We start from the raw sequence: 20,040 nt of genomic DNA, 5'->3' as shown, positions 1-20,040 counted from the left end.
TCCCCTAAAAGTGGGGGGAGGGGGTGAGAAAAGTCATATCTGACCATGAGCAGAAAAAAAACGACAGCAACAACGACAATAACAACAACATTAAAAGATTTTTTTCAATTTACACAAACAACTTTTCTTTTTAAACTTTAAAACTTTAAAGATAATTTTTTCAGATTTTTTCAATACAAGATCTGATTGAATCGACAACTTCCGTCCCCTTCTCCCTAAAATCACGTGAAACGTAGAATAACCTTTGTCACAGACCATGATCTCTCATTTCGCTTCTGTGACAGTGGAGTTATCCACAAAAACTTGATGGCATGAAAAAAAAGTTCACCACTTGAGAGTGCTGGCAGAACATTAGACCGCCATGAAGATCGTTTATATCTTCTTCTTAACGGTGATTTTGGCTGTCCAAAGCGCTGAAGGTAAGAGAAATATCAAATGAGGGTGTCGTGTTGAGTTGATTAGTTTTATTTCGATTTTTGGTTCGAGGAACCAAGAGTCCGGTCCGAAACATAAAAGTAAAATTTTCGCGGAGTGTTCTGGAATAACTTTCATGATGCTCAGTGCGAAATTGACATTGCATTTTTCAATAATTCATTCTTATGACATAAATCAATTATTGCTATAAATGGTATCATTTATATAGAATATTCCATTTTCTGACATTTTCATAAAACATAGTTTAATAATCTTCATATAGATAAATTTAGCATTTCCTTATCATTTATTTTTTCCGCCTACTTTCCTGGTTCTTGTTGCCATGACTTGCCACTGAGAAAGTATCATCGTATTTCTCTGCATTTAATAAATATGCCCCGTACCTTTTTTGGGTCTGAACATATAATGATTTGCAAATTTTTAAAACTAATTAGTTAAAACTACCGATCTTTACAGAATTCATGGCTGATCTGGTAAAAGAACATAAACACTATTAGTATGGTTAGAATCACCAGAAGTGGAGATGATGAAGCCTGAGTAAAGATTATTTAATGTCCCTGTATATTTCTGTATATTCATTTGGAGGTACTGTAAAATTCCACCAAGAGACCTCTATACTAGTCCTGTGCCTTTTTAACACATCCATACACATGCGCGCCGAATACTGACGCACGCGGTCACGTTTCAAAGTCCTCTTCGAATAGAAACGATTTATTCAGACAAGAAAACTGCCTTCCTAGTATATTTAGAAGTTGTTTGACATTGCGCGTCTGCCAGCGGTCTAACTAATTAATTCTCGTCTCTGATGAAGAAATACCTTCATAGACAACGGGTTTCAATTTCTTTCTCCAACCAGCCAAAAACGGCTCCCTGTCCCTGGGTCGTTTGTTTAAGAGGAAAGCAGATGAGCCCTGATCTGAGACCAAGCATACCTTGATATGCGAGTCACATTACCCAACAAAAGACAAATATTCTACACCCTTCGCTTTTCGACCGAAGAAGTATTCAGTGGACACGGGTAGCCTAGTCAAACCAATACGCTAATAAACCGAATAGACACGCGCGTATAGACATAACACTGTGACATAACAATATACTCTGTTATAAATATACCCTTAGGTATATTATTTATAGTACGACTTGTACTTTTATTGTGGTTTGTTTTGGGGCCCCTAACTTCTAGATATAGTGTGGTTTTATATCTCGCATGGGGCACACAAAATGTAAATGTAGTACGTTGTCCCTAAACAATATGCAGTGTGGCACAAGTTCTATCCTAATGATGAATAAGAGATATGAGGGATATGTAACGAAGGTCTGTAAACCTGTGATTATATTTTGTTTTCAATTTAAAATAATTATTAAAGAGCACTACGAAAACACGGATTTCTGCTTATCTGCTCAATTCTAATTGTCACTAATTAATCAATTAATAAATGGATCAAAATCTAATCATGCATAATTTTTCTAACAGACAAATAATCAACTTACGATTAATTTATTTTTGGATCAAACCAAAAATCTAATAATTATTGTGTACTTGGTCCACTCCCGAGAGTTTCTGATAATTTAATCAAAATCCGTCTATTTATTTTTGCACAATGTAGCTTACATACCTTACCAGTGCAAACAGATGAACAAACAATGCGACATTGCGACAGTGTAATGGAATCGGTCATTCGCTTGGGTTAGGGTTATGAACTACGCTTTAGGCCAAGTAAATAGTGAGCAGCTGAACTTTATTGAACTCTCATTCTCTATGAAACTGTTCAATTAGATATTGAATTTGACCGCCACATTTGTCTCAGGAACACCGTCTCAACAACGCCTCGACGATCATCTACGACATTTTGTGTTAAGCTCAACAGTTCTTAGCTTATCTAATCAAAACAATAACATTATAATGTTTGTGATTTATGATGTTTGACATCTATTTATAATAATAATAATAATAATAATAATAATAATAATAATAATAATAATAATAAGCGATGTGTAAATTTGATAAACGAATGGTTTTATAGTAAGAATTCAGAATACAAAGTTGATAACTCAAAATTAAATAGAGAAACTTTGAATTATATATACATATATTGCAAACTTAAAAATTTCCAAATCATTGTAAGATCTGTAAAATTCTAAAATTAATTAATACATTGTTTAGTGAAAATATTTTTGCAACGTTTTTACATTTTCAGCGTTTTTCTTAGTGCATGCTGAGGCAACTGTCGTTAGCTGGGCGCTGAGAACCATAAAATTTACTTATTATATCTTTATTCAGTCTTCATTTCATCTATCTTATCATTTTTGCATTGATGGTCGACGAAACTGTGATTATTCTTAATAAATACAAGCAGTGCCAGTATACTGATCTTCTGGATCTATTTATCTGAAATACAACTGCTCAGTTTCTCTTTTTTTTTTTTGTTTACCAAAGGTGGCAATGGCAATGGCAATGGGAATGGTAATGGCAATGGGAATGGTGGCGATTCCACGACCACGGCTGCCACAGTGGAAGTAGAAGAAGATCTAGCACCAGGCTGTAAAAGTATGGACTATTTGTAAAAACCAATTATTATTAATTTTTGGGTCATATGTAAAATTTCACTTGTATATGAACGGATATAACCATATCATATGTAAATATTGGCATGTTTGTCTAATAAAAAACTACCTTTTTTCTGTGTAAGTACCTTGCCATACTCCTCACTTTAGAACTTGTTCAAACTTATGGCACTTTCCTCGCCAAAGTGAAGAGTTGTTATCCTTTCAAACATAATTGATACAAAATCGAAAATCAAAACACTTATAATTCCAGGGATAAATTAACTTTTCTTATTTTCGGTTCTTATAGAAGCCTTATCATTTCTTTTATACAGTGAAAAAGCGGGCGTTCATCTGCACCACAAACACCAACGGGAACTCCAACCATCTCGTCCTGAACTGTGGAAACCCGTCCACAATAGTACGTTTTACCCGCTTCTGCGATCACGATGACAACCAATGCTCAACACAGAGCGCAGTGATGCCAAATCTACTTGCGTTTGGAATGAATAACTGCGATGGAGTCTCAAAGAAATGTGACGTCGATGCCACCAGCGCTTGTCAAGCTGATGGCTATCCGAAAACTCGAGTTGCATATGCTTGTGATGATTTGACCACCTCGAATTGTGCATCCCTTGCAGCTGACACTGGAGCTACCTCTACAACCACCACCACCACCACTACACCTACAACCACCACCACTACACCTACAACAACCACTACACCTACAACCACCACCACTACACCTACAACAACAACCACTACCACTACACCTACAACCACTACACCTACAACCACCACCACTACACCTACAACAACCACTACACCTACAACCACCACCACTACACCTACGACAACCACTACACCTACAACCACTACCACTACACCTACAACCACTACACCTACAACCACCACCACTACACCTACAACAACCACTGCACCTACAACAGCCACCACTACACCTACAACAACCACCACTACACCGACAACCACCACTGCACCTACTACAACCACTGCACCTACAACCACCACTACGCCTACTACAACCACTGCACCTACAACCACCACCACTACAACCACCACTACACCTACAACAACCACCACTGCACCTACTACAACCACTACGCCTACAACCACTACTGCACCTACAACTGCTGTGCCTACAACCACCACTATGCCTACTACAACCACTGCACCTACAACTACCACCACTACAACCACAACCACCACTACACGTACAACAACCACCACTACACCTACAACCACCACTGCACCTACAACTACTGTACCTACAACAACTAATACACCCTCAACAACCACCACTACGCCTACATCAACCACTTCAACCGCCACTACGCCTGCAACCACATCTACTATCAGTAACGCTGGTTCTTCCAGCAATGCAGGAGACAGTAACGCAGGTTCTTCCAGTAATGCAGGCGGCGTTAATGCAAGTTCCTCCAGCAATGCAGACGGCAGTAACGCAGGTTCTTCCAGCAATGCAGGCAGCATTAACGCAGGTTCTTCCAGCAATGCAGGAGATAGTAACGCAGGTTCTTCCAGTAACGCAGGTTCTTCCAGCAATGCAGGAGCCAGTAACGCAGGTTCTTCCAGCAATGCAGGCAGCAGTAACGCAGGTTCTTCCAGCAATGCAGGAGATAGTAACGCAGGTTCTTCCAGCAATGCAGGCAGCAGTAACGCAGGTTCTTCCAGCAATGCAGGAGACAGTAACGCAGGTTCTTCCAGCAATGCAGGAGACAGTAACGCAGGTTCTTCCAGCAATGCAGGAGACAGTAACGCAGGTTCTTCCAGCAATGCAGGAGACAGTCACGCAGGTTCTTCCAGCAATGCAGGAGACAGTAACGCAGGTTCTTCCAGCAATGCAGGAGACAGTAACGCAGGTTCTTCCAGCAATGCAGGAGACAGTAACGCAGGTTCTTCCAGCAATGCAGGAGACAGTAACGCAGGTTCTTCCAGCAATGCAGGCAGCAGTAACGCAGGTTCTTCCAGCAATGCAGGAGACAGTAACGCAGGTTCTTCCAGCAATGCAGGAGACAGTAACGCAGGTTCTTCCAGCAATGCAGACGGCAGTAACGCAGGTTCTTCCAGCAATGCAGGAGACAGTAACGCAGGCTCTTCCAGTAATGGAGGTGCAGTTGCTAACAGCAACGCAGGGGGCAGTAATGCAAGTTCCTCCAATAACGCAGGCGGCAGTAGCACAGGTATCATTAACAGAAACGGAGATTCCAGCAGTAACGCAGGCGGCAGTAACGCAAGTTCCTCTAGCAACGATGGCAGCAGTGACGCAAGTGCCACTAGCAACGATGGCGGCAGTGACTCAAGTGCCACTAGCAACGATGGCGGCAGTGACTCAAGTGCCACTAGCAACGATGGCGGCAGTGACACAAGTGCCACTAGTAATAGTGGCGGCAATGACGCTAGTGCCACTAGCAACGATGGCGGCAGTAACGCCGACTCGACCACAGAGCAAACGACAGAGGGCAGCACCATGTCTCCACAGCAACTAGCAATGCTTCAGGCACAGTTAGCCGGGGGCAGTGCCAACGGAGGTGGGTCAGATCTTTCCGAAGAGGAGGTAATTGGTGTGAGCGTTGGAACCGGAGTAGGTGTCATTGCATTACTTGGTAAGATATCTCGATTCAATTATTTTCTTTAGCTCCAATTCATTTATTAATTAAGATTTTTGTTTGCAAAGAATGAGGAATGGGCACGCTCGCATTGATTGTGAAGTAAAAGTATGTAATCCAACGACGCTTAACCTCAAACAGCCTATGGAGACGTTTTATAAAAGTGAAGATTATTATGAAAATTATGGATTTTTCAATTGAAAAAGAGAAAAAAAGTTAAGCGCAGTTTTGTACATAATTGTCTTCAATATATTTACATTTTGAATAAAAAAGCAACCTAGGTGTCCAATATTTGGATGTTTCAGTGACTTGAATACAGATATACGTTACGTTTATGGACAATAATGTCAACCATTGGTTTAATGGTTGCGAAGATTCTATTGGCTAATAAAATATTCCCCATTAAAAACATGAACGTTTTTAAGGCTGAAAATAATTTTGTGAAGTTCAAATTTAAGACTTTTTTGGATGGACGAACATTTTCAGTGATAAGGATTTATGAATATATATTTCATTTATTCATTTCAGCTCTTCTGGCGTGTTTCCTGATCTTCTTTTTGGCAAAGCGAAAGCGCCGCAGAGCCACGGAGGACTACGACGAAGAAGAAGAGCAAGACTCAGACGATGAAAATGAAAAGGCAAAAGAAAGAGACAGCTGGTGCCAGGACCGGGCAGGGAACAAGGTCGACCCTATCAAGGACAGTTGGGTATCAGGGAAAGCGCCCATGTACAGGCCGGGTTCCCAAACCTCTTTCCCACCTTCCAGGCCTGCGTCCGAAATGTCCAACGGCTCGTTGCCACCTGCATTCAACTTCCCGCAATTCACCAGCAGGACCAGATCCCCCGTGGAAAATATTCGTATCACCCCTGAGCCAACTGATGAGATCCATCTCGTGTAAATAGAGGGCGCTGTAATCGTTTGATTGTCTTTATGTTGTATTCTCGTTGTGTTGTGCAGTGTTAATCTGTGTATTTTATTCTGTTCAGATGTTCCACCACTTGGACTGTTTTTACGTTTGTCATTCTTTGTCATTTACAATTATAACGTGCATCGTTTATGGATTGCCTATGCCTTTCAAACTTTATCAATTTGTGGTTTAATGATAATCAAACTTCCCTTCTTATCGTATTGCTGTGTCCGAGGCCCCATTCTCACCGGGAACGTTCAGAATAAAGTCATCGTACCAGGAGGATCGATCTATCTCTGCGGGGATTCTCGCATAAGTGCAGTCAATGTAATCAACTTAATTGTCTGGCACGCTCCCTCGAGAAGCTAGGGGGTAATGAACTTTTGTATGTGCTCAAATTAGGAGATCAAGTGGGGGGGGGGGTCTGAAAATTTAACTGGTATCAATGACTGCACTTCAGCGTAGATCGATCCAACTCCGCGGGGACTCCGGGTGAATGCAATCAGATTAACAGATTAAGAGGTTAACACGCCTCCTACTGGCTTTAAGTAGAATACAAAAAAAAGCTGGTAATTATAGGAGTGTGTTGGAAACGCCCTCAGTGAGAGTCCCCGCAGCGTTGGAATGGGGTCTCACAGAAACAATATTTTACTTGAATGCCATAGAGATTATTTTTGATATATTTATGTTTAACTTGTAGCAATTTTTAGATAAAAACATTTACTGTTGCTTCAAAAAAAAAAAAAAACTTTATGCGACGTCACAGACTATTTATTCCATTTTTTAAGATTTCTACACTGTAGTTTACAATTAAGTCTTGTATATTTTGATATGATAAAGCCTTTTATGCCCCCACTATTTTCAAATTTTAAATCACACCACTTATTATTCTTTTGCAGTTATCTCAAATTATTTTTTCAATCTGAATTTTTATTGAAATTTTGTCAGACTGTATTTAAACATTGTAATTTGGGATTTATCAAAACTTTTTGTGAATCAGTAATTTATATTTAGGCTCTCTAATAAAGTTTGTCTTCCCTCTGTCAAATTTTGTTTGTGTGTGTGTTTGACATTTAATATTTTAATACAGTCTTCTATGATATTACAGTATAGCCTATAATGTACAACAATAGCGATGTGGTACGCATATGGGAACAGTTTCGTAATTCTGAGTAGAAAACTGTGCTCTTATTGTAGGCCTACGTTTGGTGTAGCTATACTTTAATTTTAACCGAAAGTGCAACATTCTACATGTTAATACCGCATATATGTTTAATCATGACAAATACTGAAATTAAAAGCTTGAAATATGAATTTTAATTCCACATACTCCACGGGAGTTAGTGCACATAGCTCATAGCGTATCGGGTCAACAAAGAAGCAGTCCGCTATTCAACATGTTTTAAGTTCACACTCTTTTTTAAAGTTCGTAAATGCCGAAGGGTAAGAAAATGACTGCGCTGTTTACCTGTTTGGACGAGAATGCAATACAATACAGCAGCTGAACAAAGACTTTTGGATAGGAGTTCATTGGCATTCATTTGAAACTTAAACAGTGAGTTACTCTAAATGAGTTCACTTAAAAGGCTGAAACTCTCACCTCAACCTTTTGCTTTCACAAATATAATATAATATAATATAATATAATATAATATAATATAATATAATATAATATACTGTATATTAGCCTAAGCCATTTGTGGAACATAAAATATCCTTGCGTTTACCATTTTCTCCTCGCCTCAATTGTAATTCATTCGATTATCTTTTTAAAAGATCTCTCTCTCTCTCTCTCTCTCTCTCTCTCTCTCTGCTTATCGTATGCTATCTCGTACATGTTACTTCGGTTTTTACCCTTTGCGATACCAGTACATACGATAACATGTGGCCGTAGTTCAGTGATAATAATGCTCTTCAATACCGAGGTCATCAGCACAGTTACGTCGTATGATGTCAAACTTTAGCCACGAAGAATTACTTTAAATTTGCAAGCTCTGTGTATTTATCCGCCAGCATGTTATTCCATAAAGCTGGAAGGCTGAACGGATTGGGAGGTTTTCTTTTCATTCTGGCATTCTACGGGGTCTTTGGACAGCCTTCGCCTTCTCCGCAACAGTATTTCAGAAATGTCGTGACTTCCCTGAAATCCGGACAAACCGTGTCTTTCACCATGGTCACAAAACACGAAGGAGCTTTTGGAGGTTATGTGGATAATTTCAAGTATTACGAGTCTCACGGGACATCGGGATTCTCGCAAAAATGCTATTTTGACTTCTCCTATACGCGGATGACCAGGAATAAGACAGGTAAGAAGAAGAGTCGTGCCAATATTGTGAGAAAAGTCGCCATGATCAACGACAAAAATACATGTACATGGAGATATGAGGTTTTGATCTGATTGTCCGACAATTAAGATACACTGTTATATAATTAATACATTGTACTTCAATGACATATGTAGACCTGAAAAAGAGAATATCACGACTGATAAATCATATTACTTATCATTGCTTATTGTAAGGACTGTTGACGCGACTGATGGAGGGAAGAATGGATGACACAGGAAAAGTGAACGTCTCCCTGACCACAATGATACCTTCACAATTAACAGTCCAACGAAGGGAAAGCTGGACATGTGTTCTCTACAGCAATTCTTCTGATTGGTCAGTTGGCCTTCACATTCTTCACAATCTTCCTATTACTCCCTACCTTTAAGATTGTTTTGTAGAATCTGTTTATTTTGGGAAACAGAAAATGAAGTTTTGACAAATTTTAATTTCAATCTTGAAATAAATTCAGACTGAGGTGCGATTTTGAATATTTTTTCATCCTTTTTTGTTATTACCAGACATTACTAAGTGTCTTTTGAGACCTTTCACCAAATTTCACATGTACATACACCGCTCCGTATCCGAAACCATTTAGTGAAACTCCATGGATCGGCAAAATGCCTTCCATGAAAACTACAATTTGCGGGAGATAGAAACAAATTAATTCAAGAAATATGTTATTCTAGTGTCCAGTTCATAGGCAAGCCAGATCAGGTGCCCGCTCGGGTGACCGGGGTGATAGAGCTAAGACTACGCTTGATGCTGGCGGATAGGATTAGGTTTCATGTCAACTATTCTCTCTGCCTCGGGGGACCAAAAGTCAACGCAACTTTTGGCGGCGAAATACAAAGTAAGATAAGATCAAGGATTGTGTTCATGAAAAAGATATTTTATGGATAAGATCACAGTCTTAACCGAAAAAACGTAATCGGTTTTGAATTTTGTTATCGATTACATGTTGAAGGGACTGTTTACACAATTTTGGCGAAAAAAAGAGTGACGAATCATCTTTAGGTCTTACTCAGTATTAGTGTGTCGAGTTTCAGATTTCTTATAGCCTATAAATATAAACATATCGTTTTTAATGATACTTAATTGCATTTTGCTAGGTGAACAGATACAAACATTTTTTACATATTTACTTAGCCTAAAATACAGTTTCTAGTAAAAATATTTATTTGGTTAATTCAAAATGATGGATCGCTTTTGGGATGTAAACAATGAAAATGGAAACATTCCAAACAGCAAAAACATCATTCAAAGTTCATTTATACTCTGACATAAAATCGAAATGATTCAATTATTACAAATAAGAAACATCAAAGCTTAACCGAGTCTTTCAAAAGCACAGAATGCCCTGTGACAAAAACGGTACAGAATTTCACTTGATATCATTTTACAGGTTTCAGAAACTATCCTGAAGATGATGACGTAGTCACAGAAATAAGCAGTCAGAATCTGATCACCAATAACAGTGGAGCAGGACACGTCTTTGATGTCTTCTTTGCTAAAATCTACACCACGGGTGTGTTTAAGATTACGAACTATAGAGTGACGCCCACCACGTATTCCCCTCTCCAAGGCCAGGTGAACCAGTACACGTGCAACATGCATTCAGACGAGCCGGATGGCGTCTCCGTGAAGGTATACGCAGTATAGCGTTGGGACTCGCCGTAGATCTACAGTATGTTCATTTATATGTAATGCTCACTTTAAAGACAGCGAGAAAAAGCTGACGTATCTTCGTTGGTAATTTGAGTTACCACTTTCCTACATGCACTGTGAACAGTATGGGATTTTGGCAAACACATGTGTCAAGTTAGAACGTATATGACAGCAACGTAGGTTCAGTCATTTCCATCCGGTAATCATCTTTAGACAGGTAGTCTATGTACGTTTTTGTTTTAATGCAATTTTTGACATGCATTATAAAATACAGAAAAATGGCGAAATCTACAATGCTTTGTTTTTTCTCTTCTCTCTTCTTATCATTGTTATCAAAAACAAATAAATTGCGATCAAAAGAAATGTCTCTCTCTATCTCTCTCTTGCAAACGCTTCGTCATGAAGATCATCAAAATTTGGACTCTTCTTAATTTCAGATAGTTTGATTGACAATTAAAACTGTTATCGTTAATCTCAAGCAATACACAGTTCTATATTACTGACTAAATCAAAACTGTTTGGAGGGGGTTATGGACCTTTTCTGATATCAAGTCTCAAAGTTTGTTTACCATTATCTGTCATCCATGTTAATGTTTAACATTTTCTCGGCACAGGGACTTGGGTATTGATCTTTTTAGGGCTTTCCTAGATTAACTTGACATCTTTTATTTCTATCAGTTTATACATGTAAGAGGCCAGTTGTGCCAAATATTGCTGTGCAAGCTTTTGAACTCATAATGGGTCCAAGCTATCCAAATTAACAAACTTGTTCAGTAGGACCGAGGTCCAAGGTAAACTGTAAGCTCTCTAGTGCTTGTTATCTCACAGCGGGGCGGAATTTCTCGGTTCATTATGTTCCGGATAGCGGTCATCATCATTTTATTGGCATATCCTGTTTTACCTCTAAATCTGGATTCTCAGCCACCAGATCCAGAACGGGTGGACTTCAAAATTGCCGTGAAGGCACTTAAGTCTGGGCATTCCCTCTTTTTCTTCACGCTTGCACCACTGACAGATCGTGCTTTTGGTGGAAATGTTGACAATTTTAAGTATTACGATGAGCCAAAGAATGGACTTCCATATTTCGAGTTTTCTAAAACTCGGCTTATATTAAACGAATCTGGTAAGTAGTTTGTGGTCAATTTCAGATATAAGTTCAAAGAGCTTCGCTTAAAGCTGGCTTCATAAGATAGAAGTGAACACGTATAACTAAACAATCGAATCACGTTATCTGTCAGACGGGTCAGACGGGTTTAAGGTTAACGCATTCTAGAGATAAGGCTTGATATCCGATTGTAAACAATAGAGAACTTAAGACCTGAATCTCCCTTGTGCTGAATTTGAAGACTGCAAACTGTATCGTTATCAGATATCCAGATGCAGCTGTTGGAGGAAAAGGTGGACATTAACGGTAACGTCAGCGTCAGGCTAACCACAATGACACCTGCAGAGTTTAAGGTCATCCGCAGAGAGGAGTGGACTTGTAATTTGCGGGCGAAATACTGGTATACTCTTAACATGCTGTTCTTTTTAATTTTTTTTGTGTAAAGTATATGTCCATAACATTTATATATTTTTATATATATTTAAAACGCAAAAAGAGTAATGGCCTTTACAGTGCAAACCTGGTCTTTTATTTTCTTTTATAATTATTTTGTTCATTCCAGTACAGATCTCAGAATAACAGTGGGTGAAAATCCAGTGTTATTAAAAGCCGATACAGTGCCCATAAGGAAGAATCTAACTGCGGGGATTCGGGTCAGGTTCACTGTTAACTTTTCCCTGTGTCACACAGGTTTGAGGTTAAATGTTGTGAGCGGTGGCTATTTATCAGGTAACGTCAAATCTGTGATGTGATTGTGCTAGTTGGGAATACTGCAAGAGAAATATAGCATTGAACACAATCACAATACTTTAGCAGAGCTTGGAAGAGTAATGATGCGAGTGTGGATGAGATTGCTAAGGGTTAAGTTATACCGCATCTACCACAATCATAATGGAAACTATCGTCATTGATATACAAAATAGCTTTATCGTAATCTTTTCAGATTTTAAAGAATATGACGCTGAATATGATGAACTTACTCAGTTTAGCACTACGAGGATGGTAACAAATGGAGGGTCAGGTATTGGCTATGACGTGGATACAGTAAAGATGTACACGAATGGCACGCTCGCAGTCAACACAGCGAAAATGACTTCTAAATTCAAACCTCTCAACTCCGAGGACTATATCTGCGATATGAATGGAGGCGATAAAGCTTCGGTGTCTTTCTTTGCGATAAACTCTCCAAATTTGTGATGTCTTCACAGGAATATTGGGGGGGGGGGGTGCACTGGCGGGTTATCCTTGAAGACGCCTACTAAATGCAAAAGTGGTTTAAAACTTTCAGATATGCCAAAAATATTAGCATAATCATACTGTGATGTGACGTGTGTGTGCGTGTGTGTGTCCGCCGGGGCGGGTGTTTGCAAAGCTCATTAGCTCACTTGTCCAACTAGATACTTTGACCACGCCCCACTAAACCGCCCCCCTCCCTTCGTCCCAGTATCAGCACCTCACTCTCTTCCTTTTCCTCGCACTGATTTCTTTTTTTACCACCTTCGTCACTCCTCGGATGAGTACCCAGCGGGAATGCAAGTCCGCTATCTTATCTCGCACGCAAGCGTTAATTTTTAAAGGACAATGTTCATGTAAAAATCCATTTCTCGAATTTTGAAGATACAGCACTCAATCTATACACTAGAGGTATGTTTTAATCGATCCCCGCCATTTAAAAATTATAAAAACAATCTATTAGTAGAAAAAAAGCGTTTTAGTAAACCTCACCTCAATATGCAAAAATGAAGCAACAGATCTGGGTCACGTGGTACTGTGACGACAATCACGATAAAGGTCTATGAGACTCAACTGAGGTGCATGGTGCATACTATACAGACGTAGAAGTTAAGGAAAGTTGTGTTGAACGGAGTTGAGGAATTTTCGTTATGCCTCGGTGTGTTGCCGTGGGATTCACCAAAATTGCAGCTCTCTTTGACAATCTTTCTTTGTCTGTGACGGTCTTCCGTGACTTACTAACTTCGGTGACAATAGTTGCGATGCTCTAGATCATGGTCACCTCAGGTGGTTTAGATCATATCAAGAGCTGGTAGTCTTTCAGATTAACTGTCATCAGTTGGCAAACTTACTGATTGCTGATGCATTTTAAATGCTTTGTAGTTGACCAAAAGCTCGTTTACAACAAACCTGTTAATTATGCACCGCTGCAATTCCCAAGCCAGGTAATAACAGGTATGAAACTCGTCTTGGTGGGCTTTCATATTTTTCAATATATCTCATTTATTTCATGGGGTTATTTTATTGGTATTTGTAAATGACGTTAAATATCAATACTTAAACAATTAAGTTCAAACACGGTCGCGAACATAAATAAAAGAAATTGCTCTCAGGGTATCTTGAAGCTTCCGTGGAAGAAAACGTGTTGAGGAAAAACAGGAAAAAGAGCGTTATATTAAAGAAAAAATGGGAACTGCTATAATAAAATGGTTCGTTATCCTAATTCGTTTATGCTTTGAGGATTTGTTTCTGAAGATTATTTCATCTGAAATATTAAATAGTTTAAAAGATTGATTATTTTATAACTTGAAACGCAAATTCTGCGTCAGTACGCAATTTTTTTTTTGCAAATTTGTAAGCTTATAACACCGTGCTATAAAGATCTACTCAAGAAAAAAATTTGCTTGGGTAAAATTGAGTACGGAATGAACTGGAGACACTTGGCTTGTCATTAAGTTTACACGAAAATATGTCAGGTAACTTTATACTGTCTTTGAAAGAGTAAAGATTGAAAGATAATTTTAGACAAACTTTGACGGGGGAAATACCTACAAAGAGTAATGGGCTACTTCGCCAACATCTTGTTGAAAATTTTACACTGCAATTCTATTCAAATAAGCTAAGGAACTAATTGCCAAATTAATACTCTCATCACATAACAGGGGGGTAACCAGACCTGCAAAAATTGTACGCACATATTTAAAAAGATTACAAGCACATACAGCAAAATGTAGACTTACGCAAAACATGAAGGACAGCGTAATCACAGCAAATGTACCTCATATAGTAGCTTAATTTCCATTAATAATAAAATCATCATTTAAGTCAAAAATATTCTTGCGATTTAATAACTATTTTAATTTACCCAGAACGGTATATTTATTTTAAAGGCGGTTAACTGAAATATAGTTTTATGATTTGTTTGTGAAAATTGCCCATGTCACCCTGTTAGTTTGGAGGTCTAAGCTGGATTAAGTCCGTTAAAATTCCTATGAAGTTGTGCAGGAAAAATTCTTCCTTTCTTTCTCTAGCTCCTCGATAAACCTGGTGTTCAGATTTTATCTAGTACCCCCAGGTCTACGGGAGCTGCGCTTTGTAACTAACGCACAGGTAGATTTTTACCTGAGATAACTGGAGTAAAGCTTAGATAGAGAGTGCGTTCGATACAAGCAAGACAAATTGAATGCCATTTAACCCTCTAATTAAGAGGTAAAGGAAGTTCCGGGTAGATGGATGATTAAGATAGGACTTGTAAAGGTAACAGGCATTGTTTACCTCAGTTTAATAAAAGTATGCAAGACGGAGTGTCAGCGGTTTAATAAAATAAATTGAATTTCACAAATAACATGGACCTCATATGCAATAATCAACATTTCCCTTAACTCATTCAAATGCAGTGTTTTATACAACTTGGGATAACCATAATGAAATGCTTGTTAAAGAAATGACTAGACGGGAAATGGTTTTACACAGCTTCACGAGGATTTAGACCCCTCGGGTAAGAGATTTGAATGAGTATAAACTTTTATCAGAAGCCAGAGAAGTCATCTTACAGGTGGACAATGCAGCTCAGTTTGACAGCTAAGCACGCTCTGTTCTCCAGTGGCTCGATTGTCGTCATTGGACCACGTGACCACATAGCTCATTAACTCCCAGGCCGAGCAAATAGGACGTTTTTTAAAGCCAAAAATTTACAAAATGAGCTTTTAATTTGTGTATTTGGATAAAGATATCGTTAGTTGGGCATGTTTTCTGAAGAATATGTTCCGTTCAGGCCATTCTGACGGCATGAAGCAAACCCTTTAAGGACCCCGTGAGATTGATGGGCGGATAACCCATTATTTAAAGAACCGAGAAGAGGCATTATTTGGAAAGCGTCTTGATGATACTCACTAAAGCCCCCTTTACACTGGAGGGCGTCCTTTCTGCGTTCAGCAGTACGGCCCCATTTGAGAGTTGAAAAATTATAATACTTTACGTGCTGACAACTGGCCGATCATTGAGCATTCATTCTGATACAAAATCAATGCTCGTGCCTCCATATTAAGACCACAGCTCTGCCAAATTTCATGTTCGCAGAAAGGACGCCGTCCAGTGTAAAGGGGGTATAATGGAATAAAGTTGAAGAGTTTAAGACTAAACAGGAGAAATGTTTTGGTTTATTTTCTGCAGTAGGGCGATAATGGATTGACGAGTCAAAAGGGCAACGACTTTTTGGCCTACTGTGGCTACAACTACACGTTTTCTTTATTTTGTAAAGTTACATTTATCAAAGTCAAAACAAAAATTTTGCCCCCTTCTGTTATCTGTTTACATCTAATATTAGAGCTTTGTTCTGTCCCCCTATATTTTGCAATGAATGATCATGACGAATCATTTGACACATAACACGCTCTAAACCTTGTCCAGGTTAACGGGACGAGAAGAATGTTGTGCATGTACACATGTACCTCTGTTATACCGTGGCTTCCCTTTTGTCGTGCTCCCCACATCAGCTGATAATGAGATGTTATTGTACACGGTTCTTAGCACTTATTAAGTGTATGACTAAAACCTTGGAGGAATAAAAATTTCGTTTTATTCGTACAAGCTCGAACCGTGCCCTGAGAGAGAGAGAGAGAGAGAGAGAGAGAGAGAGAGATGTAAAGGGGGGGGAGTAATAGTGAAAGTGAGAGAAATAACAAAGCACAAGGCCCCAGATAGACAACAGGTGGTGTCAAACCTACACTAGTTCACTGAAAAAAGATTTACGTAAATTGGATCATACGTAATATCATGACACAGTTATTGCTGCATATTGTTGGTACATGTAAATTGTGCACTCCGGTCGTAAGTCTAACATTCCTAATGCCCTGCTGGTAAACCTTTTACTTGAACTGTATTCTCTGCTTGATAAATACATCCGATCATAATGCTCTTTGGTGGGCCCTATATTAAAGAGATAGTTTGTCTAAATTTCATCACCTTTTTTCAAATGTTTAACCATTTTAAGTGATAAAATCAATATCACCAATTTTACAGAATGTAAAGAAAACATGACAAGTATTTTAAAGGATACTTCCTACTTGTTTCCGTATAGAGGTTAATGGGTTATTTTTGGTTCGAAGTCCCTTGTAGAAGCGGGCGAATATGAAGTTGAAATTGTTTTGTCTCAAATGTAACAAACAGTCGCTGTCGGGGACCCACATGTAGTCTGCCAGCATCATATTAACATTCAAAGAGGCAAGATAAGTCTACACTTTAAGTGGATCAATTTCAGCGTTCCTCTAATGTTTGTCTGTCATGAGACGTTCGTGCATATGGCAGTATTAAGATGTATTGAGGGTTTCATATCATGCAATATTTGACATCAAGTTAGTCTCGGCATAATGAAGGCGCTGACTATAATCACGAAAATCATTTTCATTAAACAAGAAAGCTGAATTCCGTGGAAACTACGCCCAACTGCCCTGCAGGGTATGTCTCTTATCCCCCCACTTGCTACATGTAGTCCATGTTGAGAGAGAGAGAGAGAGAGAGAGAGAGAGAGAGAGAGAGAGAGAGAGAGAGAGAGAGAGAGATGGCAGTTGAATAGTTGAACGAGTAGAACTGATGAAACACACATTTCTGATTTATTATTTATGTACCAAATAAAACAAATAGCACCTTAATTAAGTTCACATCTCAGCGCCGGTGAGATATACACGAAGAAAGGCCGGCGTATTCCTGAAGTTAAAGATGAAAAAGAACACAAAACTGAGGCATACGTAATACCCCGGGAAACAGAAGCTTTGTGATATTGATTTACATGGTGACGTGATTTTGAAAAATCTTCTCCACGTACATGTACACGTCGACCCTCTATGCAAAGACGCAGGCATAAGTCTACATTAAAGGTCGTTTAATAGGACTGCTTTTTTAACTTGAGCCTCGTTATATAACCCCGTCTTTATAATATTAAAAACGCTGCGATGTCGCTTGTTCTTCAGGTGTTTCTGGGGATCGGATAAAGTCTGGTGGATTAACACAACTGAACGAGATAACGTTCTTCTCCTGTGTGATCCTGCATAATGCCGTAACAATACAGGCTGCAGTGACAGCGGCGTCTATATGTAGCCACACATGGAAGGGTGAACTGAGGCTTATATATATATATATATATATATATATATATATATATATAGTGCTGTTATGTTGCTGCTGCGATATAGCCCGCACTTAACCCAACAGAAATTATGAAAAAATGTTGACTTGTTATATTACACTGTCTGATCATGGAACGGACGGTTTTATTCCGATATATTTAACCTGGAGCTTCTCTCAAACTCGGTGAACTTTCTGCTGGCGACACAATATTTTGTCCCTTAAAGTTAGAATCCATTTAAAGTACTGTCAAGTGTCCTTTCTCACCATTGCCTCTGAGATTATTTGACATGGAAATGTCACAGCGGTAACAGATCAATGAAGTCTCATCCTTGTGTGGCATTTTCATGAAGTTGAAGTCCATCGATTTTGCTCTCGATTGTTTTAAGGTGCGACCCTAACTCTGTCTTCCAGTCCTTCAAACCTTTGGTATTGTTATTGTCATTAAAAAGTTGTAGTAATTCCTCGAGCTCAAGCTGGAGCTCACTCGCATCCTTTAAAACATTGTCCAATTTGGACCCAAATTCCTGAAATTCCTGGTTCATCGTTCTCATTTCCTGGAGGACGGGGATCGTTGCTGGGGAATCTTGGTTGACAATCTCGCCCTGTGACATTGAAGAAGTTCCTGTCCCACACTGGAAGGTTAAGTTACAATTTTGACACAGTAGCGGCAATTGAACCTATCTGAAGCGGCTATTGAACACGAGTATCATGTATAGAGCACAATTTAACAAAAATGCACTGCCGTCAAACTGACCCGAACTCGATCACATGCATACGGATACATATACCGTTCTCATTATCTGACTGCGCTATTCTGTACTATTTTCCTCGTCTACCCTAATGATAAACAATGCTATGGGCGCTCTCTTGTTTTACATTACCCATTGGCAAAATAGGTCTTGCGCTCCAGGTAGCGTGGTTTTAACTGTTAAAACAGTGCATACCTATTTATTCACTGGCCAATTTACTCGGTTAATTTAAATTAACTGAATATGTTACAAAGGTGTGCTTGTGCATCAGGCCTGAACAGACAGCCAGTAGATAGATTTCTATCATCATGAGATTTTCAACAAAATATACCACCAAAGCAGCTGTTTAAATCACGTGTTTCTTACCTTCACGCCTCCTTACCGTAGAACGCGATATTTGTTATCGCTGATGTGATCTTTCTCAAAGTGAACAGGCGTACCTAGCAAGTCTTGGGTGTAAGTGTGAAAATCAACACCTACGGAAATTGCCGGTCAGGATGACACTGAAATACATCTGATACCACGTTGATGACAGAAAAATCTATATCACTGAGTCGAAGCTACGCCGATTATTTACATAATACTGGCACAATTTCAATGCCAATTTATCTTAAACAAAACACAAGTCTACACTTCAGCTAGTGTTATCCTATCATCTCCTAATACACGTGGAGCTCTCTCACGTGGTATGACACGGTCTCCTACCATGCGTCATCAGTATGCACTCTCCTTAAATAAGTAGACTATCATATATATCTCTTTACATCTATAACCAATTACCACTCAGGGCCTCCCAATCACTTACTTTATAGCCTGACACGAGTAGTTCCCTGGCAACAACCTGTTAGTCTACATGTGTTATACCTGTCTCACTGAAACTTTCAAGTGTAGATAAAACTGCAACGTAAGAATTTTGAACACAGGTCTCAATTTCAGTTCGAGACATTTTCTTGATTTATGTCTCACAAAATGTTGTGGTCAGGTGTCTCATTATAGCAGTGAGCAAGTGCTCCGTGGTACAACGTACATGTAACCACCGGCGGAGAAGCTTGCTTTTTCTTTTGTGGTTGCGGGCACGCACAATAAAATTGCGTCCTTGGGCAGGTAAATAGCCTCTAGTTTTGAGTTAGGCAATATCGGACTGTGGCCTTTTCATACAATGCCTGACGTATGAAGATCCACTCGTGGTTGTGAATAAATTAGGAAGCAAATTTTGTTTTGGTATTTTCACTTTTTTTCTTTTCACTCTCAGCATCTTTCTACCCCCGTAAGTGCTTGTTTTTCAAAATGGGCAGGTGA

General features: G+C 39.1%; 3 protein-coding genes and 1 long non-coding RNA gene across 6 annotated transcripts; 3 read left to right on the top strand and 1 right to left on the bottom strand.

The window, feature by feature from the left end:
- Positions 1-259: 259 nt before the first annotated feature.
- Positions 260-7,690, top strand: LOC106155667 (uncharacterized). Of its 2 annotated transcripts, XM_087005977.1 has the most exons (5): positions 260-419; positions 2,873-2,983; positions 3,315-4,367; positions 4,401-5,624; positions 6,156-7,690. In XM_087005977.1, exons 1-5 carry the CDS (start codon positions 362-364, stop codon positions 6,524-6,526), a joined length of 2,817 nt encoding a protein of 938 aa, XP_086862103.1. In that variant the 5' UTR covers positions 260-361; the 3' UTR covers positions 6,527-7,690. The 2 variants fall into 2 exon arrangements, with proteins under 2 accessions (XP_086862103.1, XP_013386054.2); XM_013530600.2 differs by having other exon boundaries at positions 3,315-5,624; positions 6,156-7,689.
- A 691-nt stretch (positions 7,691-8,381) lies between these two features.
- LOC147763771 (uncharacterized) lies at positions 8,382-10,824 on the top strand. Its single transcript, XM_087006120.1, has 4 exons — positions 8,382-8,841; positions 9,057-9,198; positions 9,552-9,715; positions 10,268-10,824. Exons 1-4 carry the CDS (start codon positions 8,550-8,552, stop codon positions 10,522-10,524), a joined length of 855 nt encoding a protein of 284 aa, XP_086862246.1. The 5' UTR covers positions 8,382-8,549; the 3' UTR covers positions 10,525-10,824.
- A 464-nt stretch (positions 10,825-11,288) lies between these two features.
- LOC106155668 (uncharacterized) lies at positions 11,289-13,197 on the top strand. The gene is made up of 4 exons (XM_013530601.3): positions 11,289-11,653; positions 11,900-12,035; positions 12,198-12,364; positions 12,579-13,197. The coding sequence occupies exons 1-4, from the start codon at positions 11,383-11,385 to the stop codon at positions 12,830-12,832; spliced, it is 828 nt and encodes a 275-aa protein (XP_013386055.2). The 5' UTR covers positions 11,289-11,382; the 3' UTR covers positions 12,833-13,197.
- A 4,262-nt stretch (positions 13,198-17,459) lies between these two features.
- Positions 17,460-19,853, bottom strand: LOC147763770 (uncharacterized). Of its 2 annotated transcripts, XR_015333050.1 has the most exons (3): positions 19,547-19,853; positions 19,108-19,255; positions 17,460-18,624 (listed from the first exon to the last, which is right to left on the bottom strand). It is a non-coding gene; the product is annotated as an uncharacterized LOC147763770 (long non-coding RNA). The 2 variants fall into 2 exon arrangements; XR_015333049.1 differs by lacking the exon at positions 19,547-19,853 and having other exon boundaries at positions 19,108-19,484.
- Between the last annotated feature and the right edge of the window lie 187 nt (positions 19,854-20,040).

The sequence above is a fragment of the Lingula anatina genome, chromosome 2 (assembly GCF_051362555.1).
Source record: "Lingula anatina isolate TDL-2025a chromosome 2, LinAna3.0, whole genome shotgun sequence".
Taxonomy (NCBI): Eukaryota; Metazoa; Brachiopoda; class Lingulata; order Lingulida; family Lingulidae; genus Lingula; species Lingula anatina.
This window is presented reverse-complemented; position numbering and strand designations above follow the sequence as displayed.